Source organism: Sturnus vulgaris, chromosome 26 (assembly GCF_052056855.1).
Source record: "Sturnus vulgaris isolate bStuVul1 chromosome 26, bStuVul1.hap1, whole genome shotgun sequence".
Lineage (NCBI taxonomy): Eukaryota > Metazoa > Chordata > Aves > Passeriformes > Sturnidae > Sturnus > Sturnus vulgaris.
Window position 1 is genome coordinate 2,818,216 of NC_142268.1, and position 17,977 is coordinate 2,836,192.

Consider the following 17,977-nt stretch of genomic DNA (forward strand, 5'->3'; position numbering starts at 1 on the left):
GCTTCCCATCCTGGGCTGGGACAGGGACCGGCAGCCCCGACCCAGCTCTCCCAAGCCTGTCCCACATTTTCACATAATTCTCATGGGGCATTTCAACTCTGGGCAGAAGCTGCCTGGTACCACTGGTGATGGAGAGGAACGAACACAGAGACCTTGGACACAACAGGAAAGCAGCAGTTTAATAAATAATCCATCAGAGGGAGAGATTAGCCAGCTCCAAACACAACCTGAACCGAAATAAATACATTTTATCGTTAGCTTAAAAAAGAGACACACAAACACACGTGATGGTGAACTGTGAGAGAGCAGAAGTGGGGCCGAGTGCCCACGCTTAAAGATACCATAGCTGTCAACAGCCTTTGGAGTGCAGAAAAAGAATAAAAACAGGGAAGTAAAAAGTTACTACTTTGCAAAATTAATGGCAAAAGAGAAAGCAATGGAGTAACTTGGATTTTTAATGCAACAAAATCAGTTGAGACTCACTCTTGATCTGCCAGGACTGCTGACAGGAGGTTGAGATGATTTTTGCCTTGTGTTTGGGCATTGCTGTTACCATCCCAGATTTTAAGTCCCTGCAGACAAATCCTGGGAATCCCAATGTTAAACAGCCAGGCTCAGGCACTGCACAGCAGATCAAGCGGATTTTAAGAAAAGACTCCTTTTTAAAAAGTTGCATTTTTATATAAAGTAACAAGAATTGGCAAAATTAGCTGAATGCTCCACACAGCCTTTCCAGCCTCCACGTGGGATGCTGCAGAAGTACCGGCCCTTCAGAACAAGTCGTTCTTCATTTGGCTCTGGTAACTCCGGCTCCAGCACCACCTGGCCCAGTTCCTGCCCTGTCACATCAAGGCAGAACAGTGCAGGGGTCACAGCCCTGTGCCGAGGGAAGGGGAGGCACCGGGCCAAGGTCCCACCCAACCAGGTGAGAGGAACCCCAGTAGGGTGGGAAGGAATCCCTGCTTGCTCCCAGCCTCGGAGAACCCCTGCTCCCAGGTCTGCACACCAGCACAAGTCGCCTTTCTGTTGGTAATGGCACCTGTAGATGTCCTGCTGCTGCCTGGTGCTGTACCCCCCTCCATCCACCCACTGCCATATCCCCACCCCAGCTGCTAGTGCTGTAATCCCACTGGTGCCCAGTGCCATCACTGGTGACAGCACAGCTGGTCACCAACCAGGCCACAGCCCCTGACCTGGCAGTCACCTGCTGGCAGCACCTGGCCCCGAGTTTGGGGGCTGACGAAGGGACCAAAACACTCCAGGCCCACGATGAACAAGTCAGCATCACCAGAAATTCAGAGGACATGACCAGGGAGGGAAGATTGCTGGACAGTTCTGGGGTGTGAGGGGAAGGAGAGGCTGAGGCCGCAGGCAGCAGCAGTGGTGAGAGGGAATGGGACCAGAAACACATTGGTTTCAATAAACTATGCAATAAGGGAGAGGACTTTTAAAAATATATCTCTATATACTTTATATCATATAAATTATGCTCTTTTTTTTGTAACACGTCGCTATATTGTACCCGTGAAGCTCCGAGTGCCTCCGTGTGAGCGAGGTAACAATTCCATGTTTTACCTCATCTGTGGGAAAAACCTACTTCAGCTCACTTTAATCCATTGTAAATCAACAGACTGGGGACTCAGTAAAAGTCCCATTTAAAAAAGGCATTTTTGTGAGGAACACAGAGGTGGGGGAACTGCTGCCTGGAAGTGCAAGTGACAGGATTTCCTTCAGGATAAAAGCTTGCCATGCACACACAGTACTGACCATCCCACTAATGTTTGGGAATTGGGAGTGTCACCATAAGGAGCTTAGGAAAAATGGAGTCACAGCAAGTCAAGGAAGTTCCTGCTGGCTCTGCTCCCCAGACCTGCAGCCAGACCCACCTCAGCATCCATCTGTGTCCCAGCTGCTCCTAGTTCTGAGCACAGGAGCTGCCACAAGGCCAGATCAATGCAAAACAGTCAGCTCTTTCACTTAAACACCCACTTCTGATAACCAAATGGCATTTGGAATCGCTGCTGTGTGTCTGCAAAGATCCACGATGTAAAGGGCCAGCACTGCCTCCCTTTTGGCTGCTCTCCCCTGGGTAACCTTCCCCAAACCCACAGAGAGGGGACCCCAGCCAGAGAACAGCCAAGGCAAGACTGGTTTGGCTGCTGCACCCTCAATTTCTTTAACAAAGGATTACTGAAGTGTCCTCAGTTTGGTCCTTACTTCCCAGAACTGCTCAATGCCACCACTTCTTATCTACTCAAATGAGAACAATTGTTTCCTGCCCTCTGCCACATTTCTATAAACAACCACACGTTCCTTGTTTGCCTCAGCTCTTTTCACAACGCTCCAAGCACCTCCTGCACTTTCTGAGCACAGCTGAGCCTGCAGCAGAGGTTGCAGTTCCACTGTTCCATACACAAAAGCCTCCACAGCAGGCTCAGAAATACCACATGGAATCCGAACCCCTAAGTCCAAATCAACACAACCTTCATCATCATCTATTGGGTTGAGAACAAACCTGCTCTGGACACTCTTTGGGTTTAGCATCAGATGGCAGGAGCCCAGGGGCAAACCAACGTGCTTTATACAAGGTAAACAATCATTTCTCTGACCTTTCTCTCAGGAAACCACGCATGTCCAAAGTGCTCAGCACAGCCAAGTTGTTTCTCCAACCTGCCAGAGAACTCTATCTCTTAAACAACCTGCATAGCTTCAGAAAAAGATTTCTGAAAAATCCTTCTACCTACTGCCCATGGAGGCAACAGGCAAATGCCACCTCAGAGTGACAATAAAAAGAAAACCAAGCAGAACAACAGCCATTGTGGCCATCCAAGTGTTAGTAATTCATGTAGTTGCCCTTCTCGCACCTGCCCATTCTCCCTTGTGTCAGCTGCAACTTCTTCATTTTTATCCTCTTCATGAGAACATTAAGTCAAGTAGATTTATATTTTTTGGTCTAAGTTTCACTTGGGGCAGAATGGGCAAATTCCTCAGGCCCTCCAGCAGAGAGGAAGCTCAGAGCTGCACTCCCTGTGCTTCACACATGCACCCCATCCCCTCAGCACACAGTGTGTGCAGGGGTGCCAGGGGCCAGCAGCAGGAACCAGCTGTATCAGGGATGGGGCATGGAGCAAATGCCATCTTTTATTCCAGGGGTAGCTCAGTGAGCTCCCACCAAACAGCCCAGGCTGGCTCCATGTCTCCTGACCGGCGAGCAGAGGGTTTGGCAGGGCACACAGGGGTCACGCACAAGGGCAGGTTTGCATTCCAGAACTATCCCTGCAGTGGAGCAGTTCCGTATCTCCCCTTTCCATCAGCACCAGGTGATACAATTCCATTTTTGCACCAGCTGGGTGTATTTGGCTCGAAGGGAAACCTTGTCCCTCCTCAGTAGCTGTTAGTGGCACAGTCTGTTACCTCGGATTCCTCTCTCCCCCTCCCCAAGCTCCTGCTGAGTCCATCCTTGATGTGGAGTCAAGCCACGAGGCAGGTCCCCTGTCCCACCTCACACACTGCTGTCCTCCAGCAGGGGCTCCTTGCCATCAGACCCCCCAGCTGGTGGGCTGTGGGGGTGGGCCTGGGCCCCTGTACTGTGCTTCTTGTGGCTGCCTGACCTCAGTGCCAGGTTGTGTTCTGGAATGAACAGGGCCACCAGCAGCGACAGCAGCACGGAGCACGCCCCGAACAGGAAGGGTGGCCCAGGGATGATGCTGCTCTGTAGAGAGAGAGAGAGAGAGACAGGAATGATTCAAAGCATGAGGGCAAACACAACCCACAAACACAGCCCAGCAAACAGAGTGAGAAGCTGAACAGGTACCTCATCCGTAGGGTTGGCCATGTTGGGTTTGGAGGCCTTGCCCAAAGTTTCCACCTCAGCCATTTCATTCAACTCCACGTGGAAGAGATAGAAGACAAAACCATAGAGGGCCGGCCCCAGGCCATTACACAGACCTCGAATTCCAGTGATCATCCCCTGCACCACACCTGGGGACAGAGTGAGGAAGGGGGGAAATGTCTCAAGCTTTCCAAAGAAACTTGTTTTATTTGAGGATTACATATTTAGAGATATTTAGGGACAGGATCAAGCACTTGAATCTGGGCTGATGTGTAGGGGGAGGGGTTTGCAGATGAGCAGCTTCACTCAGTGCCAGTTTCTACAAAAATCAGTAATGCTGGGCTTGCTGCTTCACACACTGAAATAAACATGTGCACGTCAAGCAACAATTTCCAATGAACTGGAATTTAATTGAGGACTCGGAGATGTACTGTGAGGCAGGCAAAATGCAGCAGCCTCCTCTGCCTCAGAGAGACAACATCAAACACCCACTTGCATGACTTGGGAGTTCCCTTGTAAAGCACCAGCCATGGTCAAAGTGAGTGTCAATACTGCTGTGAGTACAGTGACACAAATGTTCCTGCCCATCCCTCCACCGCCATGGCCAAGAACCTGCCCTTGTGCCAGCTCAGCACCTGCTGGGATGAACCCCCACCCATCAGATGGGTCCCCAGGCACTCACCCTGCTGGTCAGGGTCCGTGTTCCTCGACACCATGGCACTGATGGCTGGGAAGGTGATGCTGGACATGGCAGCCACAGCTCCTGCTGCCCACATCATCCTGGGGAGGAAAGAGGCAGCTGTGAGCAACAGCTACAGCCTCGCCCTGTGCTGCAGGGTGGGAGTGGCCACAGAGGGAGAGAAATGTGGGCAAACCCTCACCAAGGCTGTGATCCAAAGCCGTACCAAGCAAGCTGCAGGATCTGGAAGCCTAGTCCCAGGAGGATGGTGTTTTTATTTCCTATTGAACGCATGAGAATTCCCAACACAACTGTCTGGAAAGAAAAACAGGGGCTTTCAAGCAGGGGCAAAGAAAGAGGGCAACGCCAGGAGACAGGAACCTGAGGGACTTTGATGATCCTTACAGGTCCCTCCCAATTTAAGATCTCTGTTTTAAAAGTCTGTGTGACCACAGGAGTTCTGACAACTCAGTGGCCCCGAAATCAGAAATTTTGGACATTCTAACAGTAGACTGCTCAAGCCACCATAGAAATTGCTTCTCACCTGAGCCAGTATAGAGAGAATTCCAACTACACCGATAAAGGCAGCTACAGTCTCTGAGGAAAAACCAATGACCTGTAAAAACATCAAAGACGGACTTCTCAGGCAGATTTGCACCAGGTGACAAGAACCCCTCCATCAGTGTCATTCATGTTTGTTGCATACAGGTAGAGATATTATAAAAGAAAGGCCTTACCAGCTGGCCTGTAAGTTCCCATAAGGAAGAATTAGAGGAATGAGAAGCAGTTAGCATAACAAACTATTCTTGTAGAGAAAAACAGTTTGCACCTGTAATAAACAGGAAATCTGTCCCATGGGAATCACTGAACAAAATATGTAAACTAGCCAAAAAGAGAGAGATTTGACAGATGTACACCCTGGCCATTTACTGACCAATAAACTGTCAGTGTATTGTTAGCCAATTAGGTCTAACACAGTGCCTTCTGATAATTGTATAAATATGAGCTTTGTGAATAAAGAATTGGCTTTTTCTGCAGGAAGAAACCGAGTCTCATCTGCTAATTTTACCGAACAATGTTTACTGAATTGCTTCTCGGGGACCTGCACATTAACATCCACTGCCTCTGGGCTGCTACAGGAATCAAACAGAAGATTTTCCTCTGGCTGAAGAAATCACTGAGCTCGTTTTAAATCACTGAGCTCCCCTTCCAGTGCCTGAAGGTGGCACAGCCTGGACAGCCAGGCAGATACCAGCAAGGAGCCAAACGAGGCCTTGCCCCTGGCCATACCTACAGAGCAGTCACAAGGCTCACACATTCTTCAGGAGAGCTGGAACAAATCCCTGTTTCTTACAATTTTAGCTTTACTGAGTTATTGGCCAAGAAAAGCCACCTCGGGACAGGTGACACAACTCTGATTGTATTTATTGGCCAGGATTTGCTGCACCCAGAGCTTTGACAGAGACTGACCTGTCGCAGGTAGAGGAAGAAGCTGGAGTACTGGCCGGCCTCGGGAAGGTAGGAGAGAAAGACGGTGATGCAGATGAGCAGCACTGTGGAGTCCTGACCCACCTTCCGCAAGGACTGCAGGGAAAGGGGTGTGGAATGAGAAACAATGCTTTTAAATTTGACTTAATAGCACTGAAAAATCTCCAGGTACAAAGACAGCCAAACCAAGGGCTTAACACTTTAAAAATGAGCAAGAGTAAAGCATTAAGCATTACCAGCACACAGGAAAACAGCAGCAGGCTCACTCACAGCAAATGGGTCAGCTTGTTCCCAGGAGATTGGGGCTCCCCAGGAGACTGGGCGCATCTCTTCAGGCAGTGACTCAGGCACAGCCAGCAGGATGAAGCCAATATCCAGCAAAGCAACCCCTGAAGCCAGCACAACCACCAAGGTATCACCGTAGGCTTGGGAAAGGTACGCGCCGATGGCTGGGCTGGTGACCAGACTGGCAGCAAACGTGGCTGAGACCTGGAAGCATAAAACATCCCTGCAGCCTCTTCTCCCTAGAGCCCATTTCCTCCTCCCCAGTGACCCTGGGGAACTCCTTCTGGCATCTTTCATGGAGAAGTAAACAGGAATTCACAGGGATTCCTGTGCAGAGACAGATGACATATTCTCTTGGTGCAGCTGAGCTAAGTTCTAGCAAAGGGAAATCAATTCCCATTGGTCCTGTCAGTAAAGCTACAGGAAGAGCAGGATCACACCAAGCATCACAGGCCCCCCCTTCCCTGGTGTGGAAAAACTCATGGGCCAGGCTGGTTTATACAACACAGCCAGCACTCAGAGCAGGCAGAGATCAGCCTCCTCCCCAAAGCTAAATCCCAAACAGAAGGATAGGGAGACTATGATTAGTCAATAAATCTCCCACCCTAATTTTATACCTCTCCTACCTGCAAAGCCCCAGATATTCCTTTCAAGAGCCAGGACAGTGACTCAGCTCCTTACCAGGCCGTACGCTGTGCTGCGCTCATGCTCCTGTGTGATATCGGCAACGTAGGCAAAAATCACAGAAAAGGTGACAGCAAACACTCCAGACATGGAAATGACAGCAAAGTACCACCTGCAAGAGCCCAAGGCAGAGTTAGAGAGCAACCACACCACAGTCCACAGCTGCTGAAGGAGAGCCTCTCCTCTGTTTTCCTTTCAGTCCATCCACTGCACCAGAACAAGAACTTGGGAGTCTTGGTCTGGAGACCCCTGAAGTTTTACCACTTATGTTCCCTAATAGAAACAATGCACTGAGTAAGGGAACAAGCACAGAGGACAGACCAACTCTTTATTCCCAACTGAACTCTCCAGCAGAACCAGACAAGTCAGTCTCCAGGCTGAGCATCCTCCTCCATTCTTGAGATGGATGAGGCTTTTTCATTTCATCCTGAAACGAGCACCAGCAAACCCTCCTCCTTCAGCCTCGTGCTCCTTCCCCTCTCCAGAACCCTGGGGCTGTACTGAGGGTGAACTCACCACGGGCTGATCTTCATCAGGGGAATTGGTGCACACGTGAAGAAGACTGTGAGTAGGAGGAAGGATTTCCTGCCCCAGACATCAGAGAGAGCACCAATCAGCGGGGCACTTAGGAAAGAGAGCAGACCCTGGGATGGACAGACAGACAGACCAGAGGACAGAGAAACCCCTCAGTGAGAGCTTTCAATAACAGGAGGAGACAACGCAGTACTGATTGCTACAAGCAGCAATGCTGTTACAACAGGGCAATTTATTAAACTCTCCATATCATTTTAGGGAGAGAAAAACAAATCCTAGACCAGCAAGGCCCCACTGAACACTCCTGCTCCCTGCAGAGCTCTGCCCGTGCTGTGGGCACCCAGGCAGCCCTGCCAGGACCTGGAAAGCTGCTGGCACAGCTCCACCATGGCAACAGCTGCTGCAGTTCTGGGGAAAGCTTTCTCTTGTAGGTGGAGACAGGACAGACACAATGAGAAGCCAGGCTCATTAAGCATAAATAAAATTATTCAAGGCCTTTTCATGTCTCCCAAGCCAGAGGCAGGCAGGGCAGAGCCTTTCAGTGCTGACAGGAGTGCCCAGCAAACCCATTTGGGGCTGTTTTCCAAGATCCTCTTGCCAGAGACAGCCAAGAACTGTCTGTGTTGCCTGAAGCCCCAGTCAGAACACAGGACTATTGCCTGTTCACAACTGTTGCCTGCAATTCTGCTCTGGGAATGCTGGTCTAGTGGAAGAAGCTCCCCAGGTCCACTCCCTGTGCCACAGCACATTCCCACCTCCTGCCTGGAGGTCACTGAGGCCACTTGATTTTGGCTTCAATCACTAACAAGTTTAGATATCACTGATTTGCCATTCTGTTATGCTCCAGAGGATGGGCACAGGGCTGATCTCATGCTGATGAGAATATTTCCAGCTGAAATACACAGCTGTTGTAACTCCAGCCCCACGCTGACAAACAGCAAGTTGCCACTTCTGCCCAGTAAAATCAGCTGAACAAGCTGTCCCATGACTGTGTCCTTCCTTTTGCATTGGGTTTGCCAGAGCTCCCTCAAACTGGCCAAATATTGGCTAACATCAGCAAATTATATAGATAATAATGGCTTATCCTTCTTGCACCGATATCAGATTTAAAGGAAATCCTGGAAGGAATATTCCTTACTTTGACTCCATGAATTAGGCCATTCATCAGGAATGTGTGCTGAGGAAAAGTCTGGTGCAAGACCTGGAGGGAAGACAAACAAAACCAAATGAAAAAGTCAGAGCTAGCAACTTTTGCAAAATTTCTGTAAGCATCTGCCAGCTAGAGGCCTGGAAGGGCACAATCCAGGGAAAACGGGAAATATCCTGGCAACAATGTCTCCACGTGAGGAGCTCTGCCTACCCTTTCCAGTATGGAAAACAACTGTCCTTAACATTTTCCAGGACTATAAATGGTTCCAGCATGCTTGGGTGAGGCTCAGAGAGCCTCAAACACGCCCTTCCCCATCACATGAACCCCCTGTGGTTTTACTTTATGTCACCACGTCACTTCTCTGCGGGTCCCTCTGTGCTGTCTGTATGTTTGATTTGCATTTTATATTATCAGGCTAATATGTGGAAATGTTTTTGCATAATCAAAGACTCCTTTTCCACAATTCCCCAAGGAAAGGTTGTGCTAAGACCTTAATTCTCAGGAGCGCCAGGAGAGCTCCCATGGAGACACACTCACTGTCAGCATTGGCGTGGTCAGCAGCCCCCAGGCAAAGAATTCCAGGAAAATCACCACCACGGCGTGGTACACGCTGGGTTCCCCAATCCCCTGTCGCTGCAAAACAGAGCAAAGTCAAAAACCTTTCAGCAGCCTCGTCCTGCATTTCAGAGAGCTCACGCAGCTGAGCGGGATCCAAAACGCGAGTGAAGACAGAAAGAGATGCTTCTGAACCGTTCTTCCTGTTCACAGACTACAGGCAGCCTAGGATGCTTAAATCCAACCCCAGCAGGACAGTGGGAGATTCCCGGTGCGGGCCCGCGCTGGTTTTGCTGCCCAGGAACGAGAGCGCACCGGAAGAACGGCACAAAGCCGGCAGGTGCAGCGCCCATCCACGGCATCCTTCGGGCTGCAGCATCCGCCGGGTCCATCGCGCCCGCGCCCCGGGCCGGCAGCAGCAGCAACGGCGCCCACAGGGGCGGTTTGGAGAGTGTGGCCCACCGGGGAGAGCCCTCGCCTCGCACCGGACACCGGCACCGCCCGGGCCCCGCTCCCGTCAGTCCCGGCCCCCACCATCCCCCCGACAGCGCCCAGCCCCGCGCTCACGCCGGCCCCGTCCCGGATCACGATCTTCTTGGCCAGCAGGACGCTGCGGTTGAGCCGCTTCTTCTTCTTCTTCTCGCCGGTCATGGCGCCGCCGGGCCGCTGCCGATGGCCGGCCGCCGCGGCTGCCCCATCCTCCCTGTGGCGGGCCGGGCCGAACCGGACAGGGCCGCGCTGCGCCGAGCCCGAGCCCGGGCCCGGACCCGGCACCGGACCCGGACCGGCACCGGGCGGGGAGCGCCGGGCCCGGGGCTGAGGGCGGGGGTGGGGAGCGGAGGGGGCGACCCCGCCCACTAGCCCCGCCCCCGAACCGGGAACCGGCACTTCCGGCGCACCTCATTGGCTGTTCCGCCGCTTCCACATCGGGAGCACTGGCCTGTGATTGGCTGGACGGGGCAGGGGAGCGGGCGCTACCCGCTGGCTGGGGCGTGATCGTGATGTCACGGACCGGCGGTGGCACCGGGAACGGGCGGTGGCACCGGCAGCGACCCAGGGCCCCGGGGCGCCTTTGGAGCGCCTGCTGCTCCGTCACGGGCACCGCTCCCCACTGGGGTAGGCGGGTTCAACAAGGACATGCGGCCACCGCGGGGCTGGCGGCTCGGGAAGAGCTGTGTCTGCCCCGTCGCCGCTCTCTCGGTACCGAGCTGGTGGCTCTGTCCTCAGCACCGGCATCCCGGGGTGGTGACAGCCAAGCGCCTCCCCAGGACGATCCCGTCTCTTCCCACGAGCTCGGTGCCGCAGGTGGTGGGGAGGGGCAGCCGCGCCCGGGGCTGCGCGTAGGGAGCAGCTCCTGCCCCGGTGCCGCCAGCCCCGGGGCGCGTCCTAATTAATCCTGCACGGGCCGGAGAGCTCGTTTTGCTGACTACATTGGTGCAGGTTCAGTGGACATTAATTGGGCACAGTTTAGACAGGTTTTATACTTGCCAGGGCCCCTCTGATCGACCCCGCCCGCTCGAGGTGGCCGCCCCGGGCAGCGATGCACACGGGAGGCGACCCGGGATGCCTGGAGGGGTCTCACCGTGGGGCAGCCAGAGGCTGTCAGGGCTCCTGCCCGCCCGCAGAGCCCTAGAGGCTGCGATCCAGCCTTTGTCCACGGAGGTTTTCCTTTAAGTAGTGATTAAACCGCAGGGAAAGTTCCCTCAGGTAACTGCACCTGAAAAATGAAAGTAATCTCCCGATTTCCCGGGGCTTATGTGGGAGTGGACAGCAGCTCCATCTCCCCGGGGCTGCTGCACCGTGTCCGGCTGTGCTGTCCCCAGGTGCCCGTGGTCCCCGGAGTGTTCTGCACGTTGCCTGTAGCCTCCACAGGGACACGGTGCCTTCCCTCGGCTGACCCCCAGCCCCTGGGAACCTCCAGCCTCTTGGACCCTCCTGGAGCGGCTTATAAGAGCATGGAGAAGCTTGATTTGTTCCAGTGCTCTACAGCGGCTTAAAAACAAAACCAAGGAGAGAGATCAGAGAGCAGGGAAGCAGTTCCCAACATGGCAACATCAGATGTAATTCTATTACTTTGATTTATTGATCGCACTTAGAGCAATTACTGGCTTTCACCCCATCACCTGCCAGGGAGCAGGAGACAGTGAAGAGGACAGACAAAGGCTGCTGTGGTGTCCAGGGCATGGCCGGCCCCCGGGGAGGCTCCGGTTTTGTTTGTGCCGGTTGCCGCGAGGGCTGGGGGATGTTTGACTGAAGAGCGGCCTAAGAAGCTCCTCGGGAAGCTGAAAACAACCGCTAAAAGGAGTCTGTGATGCCGTGGGGATGGAGCCCCAATATTAAGACCACTTTGGAGATGGAGGGATGCAGGGCTGGGGAAGAGTGAGGGTCTCCGGGGCTCCAGCACAGCAGAACTATTGTGGGTCTGCTTTGGGGTCTCTCACCCTTCTGGACCCAGCCAGCCTGGAGTCGTCTGAGCCGCTCGAAAAACGCCGCAGCCCCGGGGCAGGAGCAAGGGCGAATTACTCGATTGAGGTCAGAAATGTTTAAAGGTTTTATGGGATTTTTCCCTTCTGCTTGCTGCAGTTACAAACAGAAAAACAAGAAAGTGTTTGTGTTTTTTTACTGCCTGAGCCCTCTAGACAGATATAAACAAAGCGGGAGTCAGATCTGGCTTTGGAGGCAGATGAAATCAGAGCGAAAGAGACCAGTGGGCTGAGAAGCACAGAAGTAGGGCAGCCCTCTTGTGCATCGAAGCCTGGCCAAGCCCTCCCCCGCCTCCCCGGCCAGCCCTGGGCTTGTGCAGCGCTTCCCGGGAATGCAGAGGTGGAAAGGGCAGAAAACGTCCCTGTTGTGGGCGAGGGCAGTGCCGGGGGCTGCTGGCCGCTTTCGCTCCAGCTAACGCGAAAAGCGAGCGGGAGACAGCCTGCGCCTCAGCCCTGTGGCTCTGGGAGGGGCCGTCGCCCTCCCCTGCCTGCTACCCCCAACCCCTCACTGCCGATGCTTGCGGCAAAGCTGGAAACTCGCAGGGCCGGCGCCAGCCCCGCGGGCTTTGGCCCGGCCGCAGGCCGTGTCCAGGGGGTTTGGAGCAGGACAGAGCGTGGGTGGCTCCGGCCCCACGGGCCGTGCTCGCGAGGGCAGCCCAGGCGTGGGGTGGGTGCTGTTGTGCGCGGGGATGCTCAGGTGGGCGGGGATGCTGGGCGGGACGGGGATGCTCTGGCAGCCGCGGGTCCGGCGCGGCGGGGGGGGCCGGGGGCGGAGGATGCGGGGCCGGGCGGGCGGCGGAGCGCTCGCACCATGACATCAGCGCGGCACGGCCCCGGGGGAGCGGGCGGGGGGTGGGAGCCAGCGCGGCGGCAGCGGAGCGGAGCGCGGCCCCGGGCATGCTCCCGGAGCCCAAGTATGACCGCTTCCGCGACGAGCCGCTGACCGCCCCCATGCCGTCGCCGGCCCCCGCGCCGTGCCCCGCGGCGGGCGAGGAGCCCGAGCACGGCACCACCTTCTGCGCGCTGCTGCCGCGGATGCCGCAGTGGAAGTTCCCCGGCTCCAGCGGCTTCCTCGGCCGCGGCCCCGCCGGCGCCGCCCGGGATGCCCCCGCCGCGGCGGAGTCCCCCTCGGGGCTGGCCGCCGTCCTGGGCGCCTGCGAGCCGCTCTGCGCCGCGCCCTGCGCGCTGCCGGGCGGCGGGAGGGCGCGGGGGACGGCGGGGCGGGCGCGGGGGGCGGCGGCGCCGGCGGGGGCCCGGCCCGGCGGGGACGAGTGGAGCCGCAAGGGCAGCTTCATCCGCAAACCGGCGCAGGGCTGGCTGCACCCCGACGAGAGGGTGCTGGGGCCCGGCGTCTCCTACATTGTCCGGGTAAGTCCCACCGGAGCCCGGCGGTTCGGGAGGGCGCGGAGACCCTGGCCCCAGGCGTGTGCAGGGCTCGGCGGGTCCGGCCGCTCCTCCCGACGGCTGCGGGCAGAGCCCTGGCTCGAGTCCCTCCCCACGGCTGGACCGCGGCAGCTGCCCCCGGTACATGCAGCTTCCGTGATGGGACCGGGGGCCGGGGGCTTGCTGGGCCGTGGAGCCCACCTTGGGACTCCAGCGTTGTCAGCCCTTACGAGGCATCACAAGCTCTGGCACACAGATGAGTTTGTGGGGTCTTAGCACGGGGTCTGGCATATGATGCGGTGTTTTGGGATGGGGGGCGAAAGCTGCTGTGTGATCCCTGGAGCTGGTGTGGAAGGCCCTTCTCCCTGACACCCGGCCTCTCCTCTCCATTGCCTGCCCTGCTGTGCTGTCTGCTCGGACTGCTTTCCCCCGCAGTACATGGGGTGCATTGAGGTGCTGCGCTCCATGAGGTCCCTCGACTTCAACACCCGGACACAGGTCACCAGGTACTGCCCTGCAGTCCCACTCTCCTGCACGCCAGTGCCATCCCAAGCCCACCCGATGGCCCCGGGTGCTCTCTGTGCAGAGATGGGAATGCGGGTCAGGGGGAGCCGTCCCCTGCAGGATCCACCCTGCACGCAGGGACATGGACGAAGGGCACTGCCGCCGATCAATGGGTGGAAAGAGGAGAAGGGAGGTGGCCCCAGCTGGGATTACGTACCACGGGCCATGACGTGGGGCAGCGCTGCGGGGAGGCTGCGGTGCCTGGGGCTGTGGGGGTTCGTGCCACCAGACTCCACAGAGCAGTGTGGGGGGAGGGCAGCTGGGAAGGGCTGGGGGTCTGGAGCAGTGACCAGGCCACTGTCTGACCATTGCAGGGAAGCCATCAACAGACTCTATGAGTCAGTGCCGGGTGTGAAGGGCATCTGGAAGAAGAAGGTGAGTTTCCATTCAGTTTGTCCGTCCCTGGGACAAGCCATGGCTGTGGGACATGACACTAGGGGTGCCTGCCCAGTTTGTGGGCCTGGGGCTTCTTGGGGGACCTCCCCTTTCCTTCTTCACCCCAGGAAGCCTGGTCCTGGTGGTCTTCCTTGCCCCCACCATCCTCTCCCTTATTAGGCTCCCAACAAAGCCCTTTTCTCCATTTTGGGCAAGAGTAACCTGCACTTTGCTGGCATGAGCATCGCTGTCAACATCTCCGTTGATGGGCTGAACCTCATGATCCCCACCACGCGCCAGGTGAGTGTTCCTGGGCACAAAGTCCTGCAGCCTGCCAGCCTGTGAGCTGGTGGCCCCTTTGCTAATGCCCCCCCGGGCCGTGTTCCCCATGCAGATCATCGCCAACCACCACATGCAGTCCATCTCCTTTGCCTCCGGTGGGGACATGGTGAGTCCTGCACACCCAGTCCCCCAGGGTGGTGGGGACAGGGACTGCCCATGGCTGAGCCGAGCACGGGGCAGCCTGGCCTGGGTCAGGATGTGGAGCTGGGACCGAGCTGTCCCCTAGCCCTGGCTCCTCCAGCCCTGGTCCCCACACTGTAGCAGGACATGAGTGCCGATCTCCCCCTCTGTCTGCAGGATACCACGGACTATGTCGCCTATGTCGCCAAGGACCCCATCAACCAGAGAGGTGACACCGGCCTCCAGGCGTGGGAGCTCTGTGGAGGAGGGATGCACTGGGGGGGATGAAGGCTGGAGGCGGAGATCCCTCATGGGGGGAACACGAGGGGTGGCTCAGGGGGATCCTGGTACAGTGATGGGATTGTGGGGGAAACACTAAAACCATCCGTCTGTCTGTCCACAGCCTGCCACATCCTGGAGTGCTGCGAGGGGCTGGCGCAGAGCGTCATCAGCACGGTGGGACAGGCCTTTGAGCTGCGCTTCAAGCAGTACCTGCACAGCCCCCCCAAGGTGGTGGTACCCCCAGAGAGGTAGGGGGGTGGGGGGCCCTGCTGCACCCCTGTCCTCGGCATGTCCCCTGGCTGGGGGTGGCTCTGGGAGCCCCTGTCACTGCAGGGTGTGGGGATTGTCTGAGCCAGGCAGTGTGTCCCCAGCTCACCCGTCCCTGCTGCAGGGCGCTGGCTGCAGAGGAGTCAGCCTGGGGGGAGGACGAGGAGGCAGCTGAGCACGACTACTACAACAGCATCCCAGGGAAGGAGCCTCCCCCGGGGGGCCTGGTTGACTCCCGGCTCCGCCACAGCACAGCCCTAGGCCACTCAGTCCGCACTCAGCCCTGCAGCTCTGTCCCCCCCAGCCAGGTGAGCCCCTCAGAGCCACTGCTGGCTTTGCTATGGGGGTCCCAGGCAGGGTCCCCCCCAGTGCTCTTACTGTCTCCTTTCCTAGGGCGGGTTAGCAGCCAGACGAGACCCAAGCAGCCAGCTGGGGCCACCCTGGGACCTGGAGAGCCAGGGTGGGTACTGCTGTGGGGGGAAGCCATGAGCTGGGGGGTCCCTGTGACCCTGCCCAGTCTTGGCCAGCGGTGATGGCCGTCCTCGCAGGCCAGCCCTGCGACGGGTACCTGCAGGCGGATGGCCACACCCTGGGGCCACGGGACTACGAGGAGCACATGTATGTGAACACGCAGAGCCTGGACGCCTGGGAGCCAGAGCTGGTGGCTCATGGGGCGGCAGAAGAGAGCCCCAAAAAGGACCTCTTTGACATGAGTAAGCCACTGCACTGGGGGAAATGGTGCAGAACCTGCTGTGGAGCAGTCAAACTGTGCCAGCAGCTGTATGGGTCACCTGCCACAGCCCCAGAGGTGCTGGCACTGGCTGAGTCGACAGCAGTGCAGTGGGGACTGTGAGCTAGGGTCTGTCCACAGCCCAGCCCTGCCTTGTGCCCCGGGTGTAACACCCCCCAACCCCTGCATCCCACAGGGCCATTCGAGGATGCCTTGAAGCTCCACGAGTGCATTGCAGGGGGTGGCACCAGTCCCCCCATCGAGGACCAGTGGCCAAGCCCCCCCACACGGAAGGCCCCCATCGCCCCCACGGAGGAGCAGCTCCGGCGGGAGCCCTGGTACCACGGGAAGATGAGCCGGCGGGATGCCGAGAGGTTGCTGCAGATGGACGGGGACTTCCTGGTGCGGGACAGCCTCACCAACCCGGGGCAGTACGTGCTGACCGGCATGCACAGCGGGCAGCCCAAGCACCTGCTCCTGGTGGATCCCGAGGGAGTGGTGAGGGCAGGGCACGGGGGTGAGGGCAGGGCATGGGGTGGGCAATTGGGACTGGGATCGGGGCAGCACACGGGGTGGGTGATGGGGAACACAGGCATGGGCAGGCACAGGGTGTTGCAACTGGATGCTGTACGAGAGGCAGCTCTCCTGAGTTGAGGACCACTGTGCCCTGGCTCCAGGTGAGGACCAAGGACGTGCTGTTTGAGAGCATCAGCCACCTCATCAGCCACCACCGGCAGAATGAGCAGCCCATCGTGGCAGCAGAGAGTGAGCTGCACCTCCGCCAGGTTGTACAGAGGAAGCAGTGATGCCAAGGGGGTATGTGAGTCCCCCTCATAGCCTGCTCCCCTGGCTCTGGACTCACCCTAGGGCAAAACTGGGGCCCCTTTGTGCTCCTCTTCTCCAGTTGTGCCTGAGGTCTGGGGTCAGGCTCCCCATTTTCCTCCCCAGGGAGATCTTGTGGTCCCTGGCCCTGCAGGTCCTCCCTGGTTGCTGCCTACCTCCATCGTCTGCATGGGGCACCCTGCCCGGCTGGACACAAAGATGTTTAATTCCACACATACAGGTGAAACGCTGTTGGGGTGGGAACTGCTTGGTGGCCTCAGCAGGAGGGATGGAGCCTGAAGCCATCTCAGGCAGGGCTGCCCCCCACTTGCCCCAGCACTGGAATGGAGGCTGGTGGACATTGCTGTAGCCCCCGGCTTGGCTCTACCCATGGGGCCAGGCACGACCATCTCTCGGACGCTGGTGCTGTTTGATGTTCCTGTTGAGGACATCCCTTTTCAGCCGGATTCTCCTCAGGAGTGGCTTCCACATGATGCTCCCTATGGCCCCAAGCCCTTACTGATCTCTCCAGGCCAGGGCCAGGATGGAGCTACTGTGGGAAGGTGCAGGGCAGGGCTGAGCTGCTGGCACTGCTTCACGAGGTGTCCCATGGCCCGTGGGGCTCCTTGGCCAGCTCGGGGCTTTGGCAGGTTTTTATGTCACTCACAGCCCCATTTACCTGCCCTGTGTCTGGTGCTGGGCACGGGTTTGTGGTTTGGAATACATTTCTAATTAAAGCTGGAAATGAGCAAGGTGGTTCATGCCACCTCTGGGCATGGTGCTGGGACAGATCTCCATCACCACCAGTTCCTGCTTGGTCTCACCTTGGCCAACCCATCCTGTCCAGTCACACTTGTCTCTGCCCCTCTGGGTCACCCTGTCTCCCATGGATCACCCAGTGTCCCCCTGGCTTCAGAGTGGCCTTTGGCACCCAGGCCTGGCCCTGCACAGCCTCTCCTCCTCACACCTGGCAGCTCCCGGCCCTGCTGGCTCCTGCTGCCAGCTCCCCTCCTGCTTCCACCTGGAGCAGCACGTGGCCACCCACCCCTGGGCCCCTTGGGGTGGCTCTGAGTGGCACAAGCCAAGCTGTGACCCACTAGTAAGTGTGGCAGCCAGCAGAGCCAGAGCTGCAGGTGGGCCTGGCTGTGGCTCCTGTGCTACAGGTGGGCAGCAGCCAGCTGGGGAGTCCAGCACCAATCCTGGCTGCTGGTGGCCTGTCCTGGCTTTGCTCCATGTGCCCAGTGCTGCTGCCAGCACCCACCTTCGGGAGCAGGGTCACCCCAGCACCCTCAGCCCCTCGCTGGGGATGGCCTCTGCCAGGCAAGGCATCCAGGCTGGCCAGTGCTGGCTGAGCCAATGAATAAAATAAGCCCCTAAATAAAGCCCAGTAATGAATGCGTAA

At 57.3% G+C, this 17,977-nt stretch overlaps 2 protein-coding genes across 2 annotated transcripts; one reads left to right on the forward strand and one right to left on the reverse strand.

The window, feature by feature from the left end:
- Nucleotides 1-153: 153 nt before the first annotated feature.
- LOC106857148 (solute carrier family 71 member 1-like) lies at nt 154-10,015 on the reverse strand. The gene is made up of 12 exons (XM_014883037.2): nt 9,775-10,015; nt 9,190-9,285; nt 8,641-8,703; nt 7,485-7,612; nt 6,966-7,080; nt 6,270-6,488; nt 5,982-6,095; nt 5,056-5,127; nt 4,714-4,826; nt 4,515-4,612; nt 3,815-3,981; nt 154-3,712 (listed from the first exon to the last, which is right to left on the reverse strand). The coding sequence occupies exons 1-12, from the start codon at nt 9,856-9,858 to the stop codon at nt 3,503-3,505; spliced, it is 1,479 nt and encodes a 492-aa protein (XP_014738523.1). The 5' UTR covers nt 9,859-10,015; the 3' UTR covers nt 154-3,502.
- Nucleotides 10,016-12,626: 2,611 nt separating this feature from the next.
- SHC2 (SHC adaptor protein 2) lies at nt 12,627-17,977 on the forward strand. The gene is made up of 13 exons (XM_088179253.1): nt 12,627-13,058; nt 13,509-13,579; nt 13,952-14,012; nt 14,193-14,312; nt 14,407-14,460; nt 14,652-14,703; nt 14,878-15,004; nt 15,148-15,331; nt 15,417-15,483; nt 15,572-15,736; nt 15,950-16,251; nt 16,431-16,569; nt 16,702-17,977. Exons 1-12 carry the CDS (start codon nt 12,642-12,644, stop codon nt 16,557-16,559), a joined length of 1,749 nt encoding a protein of 582 aa, XP_088035379.1. The 5' UTR covers nt 12,627-12,641; the 3' UTR covers nt 16,560-16,569; nt 16,702-17,977.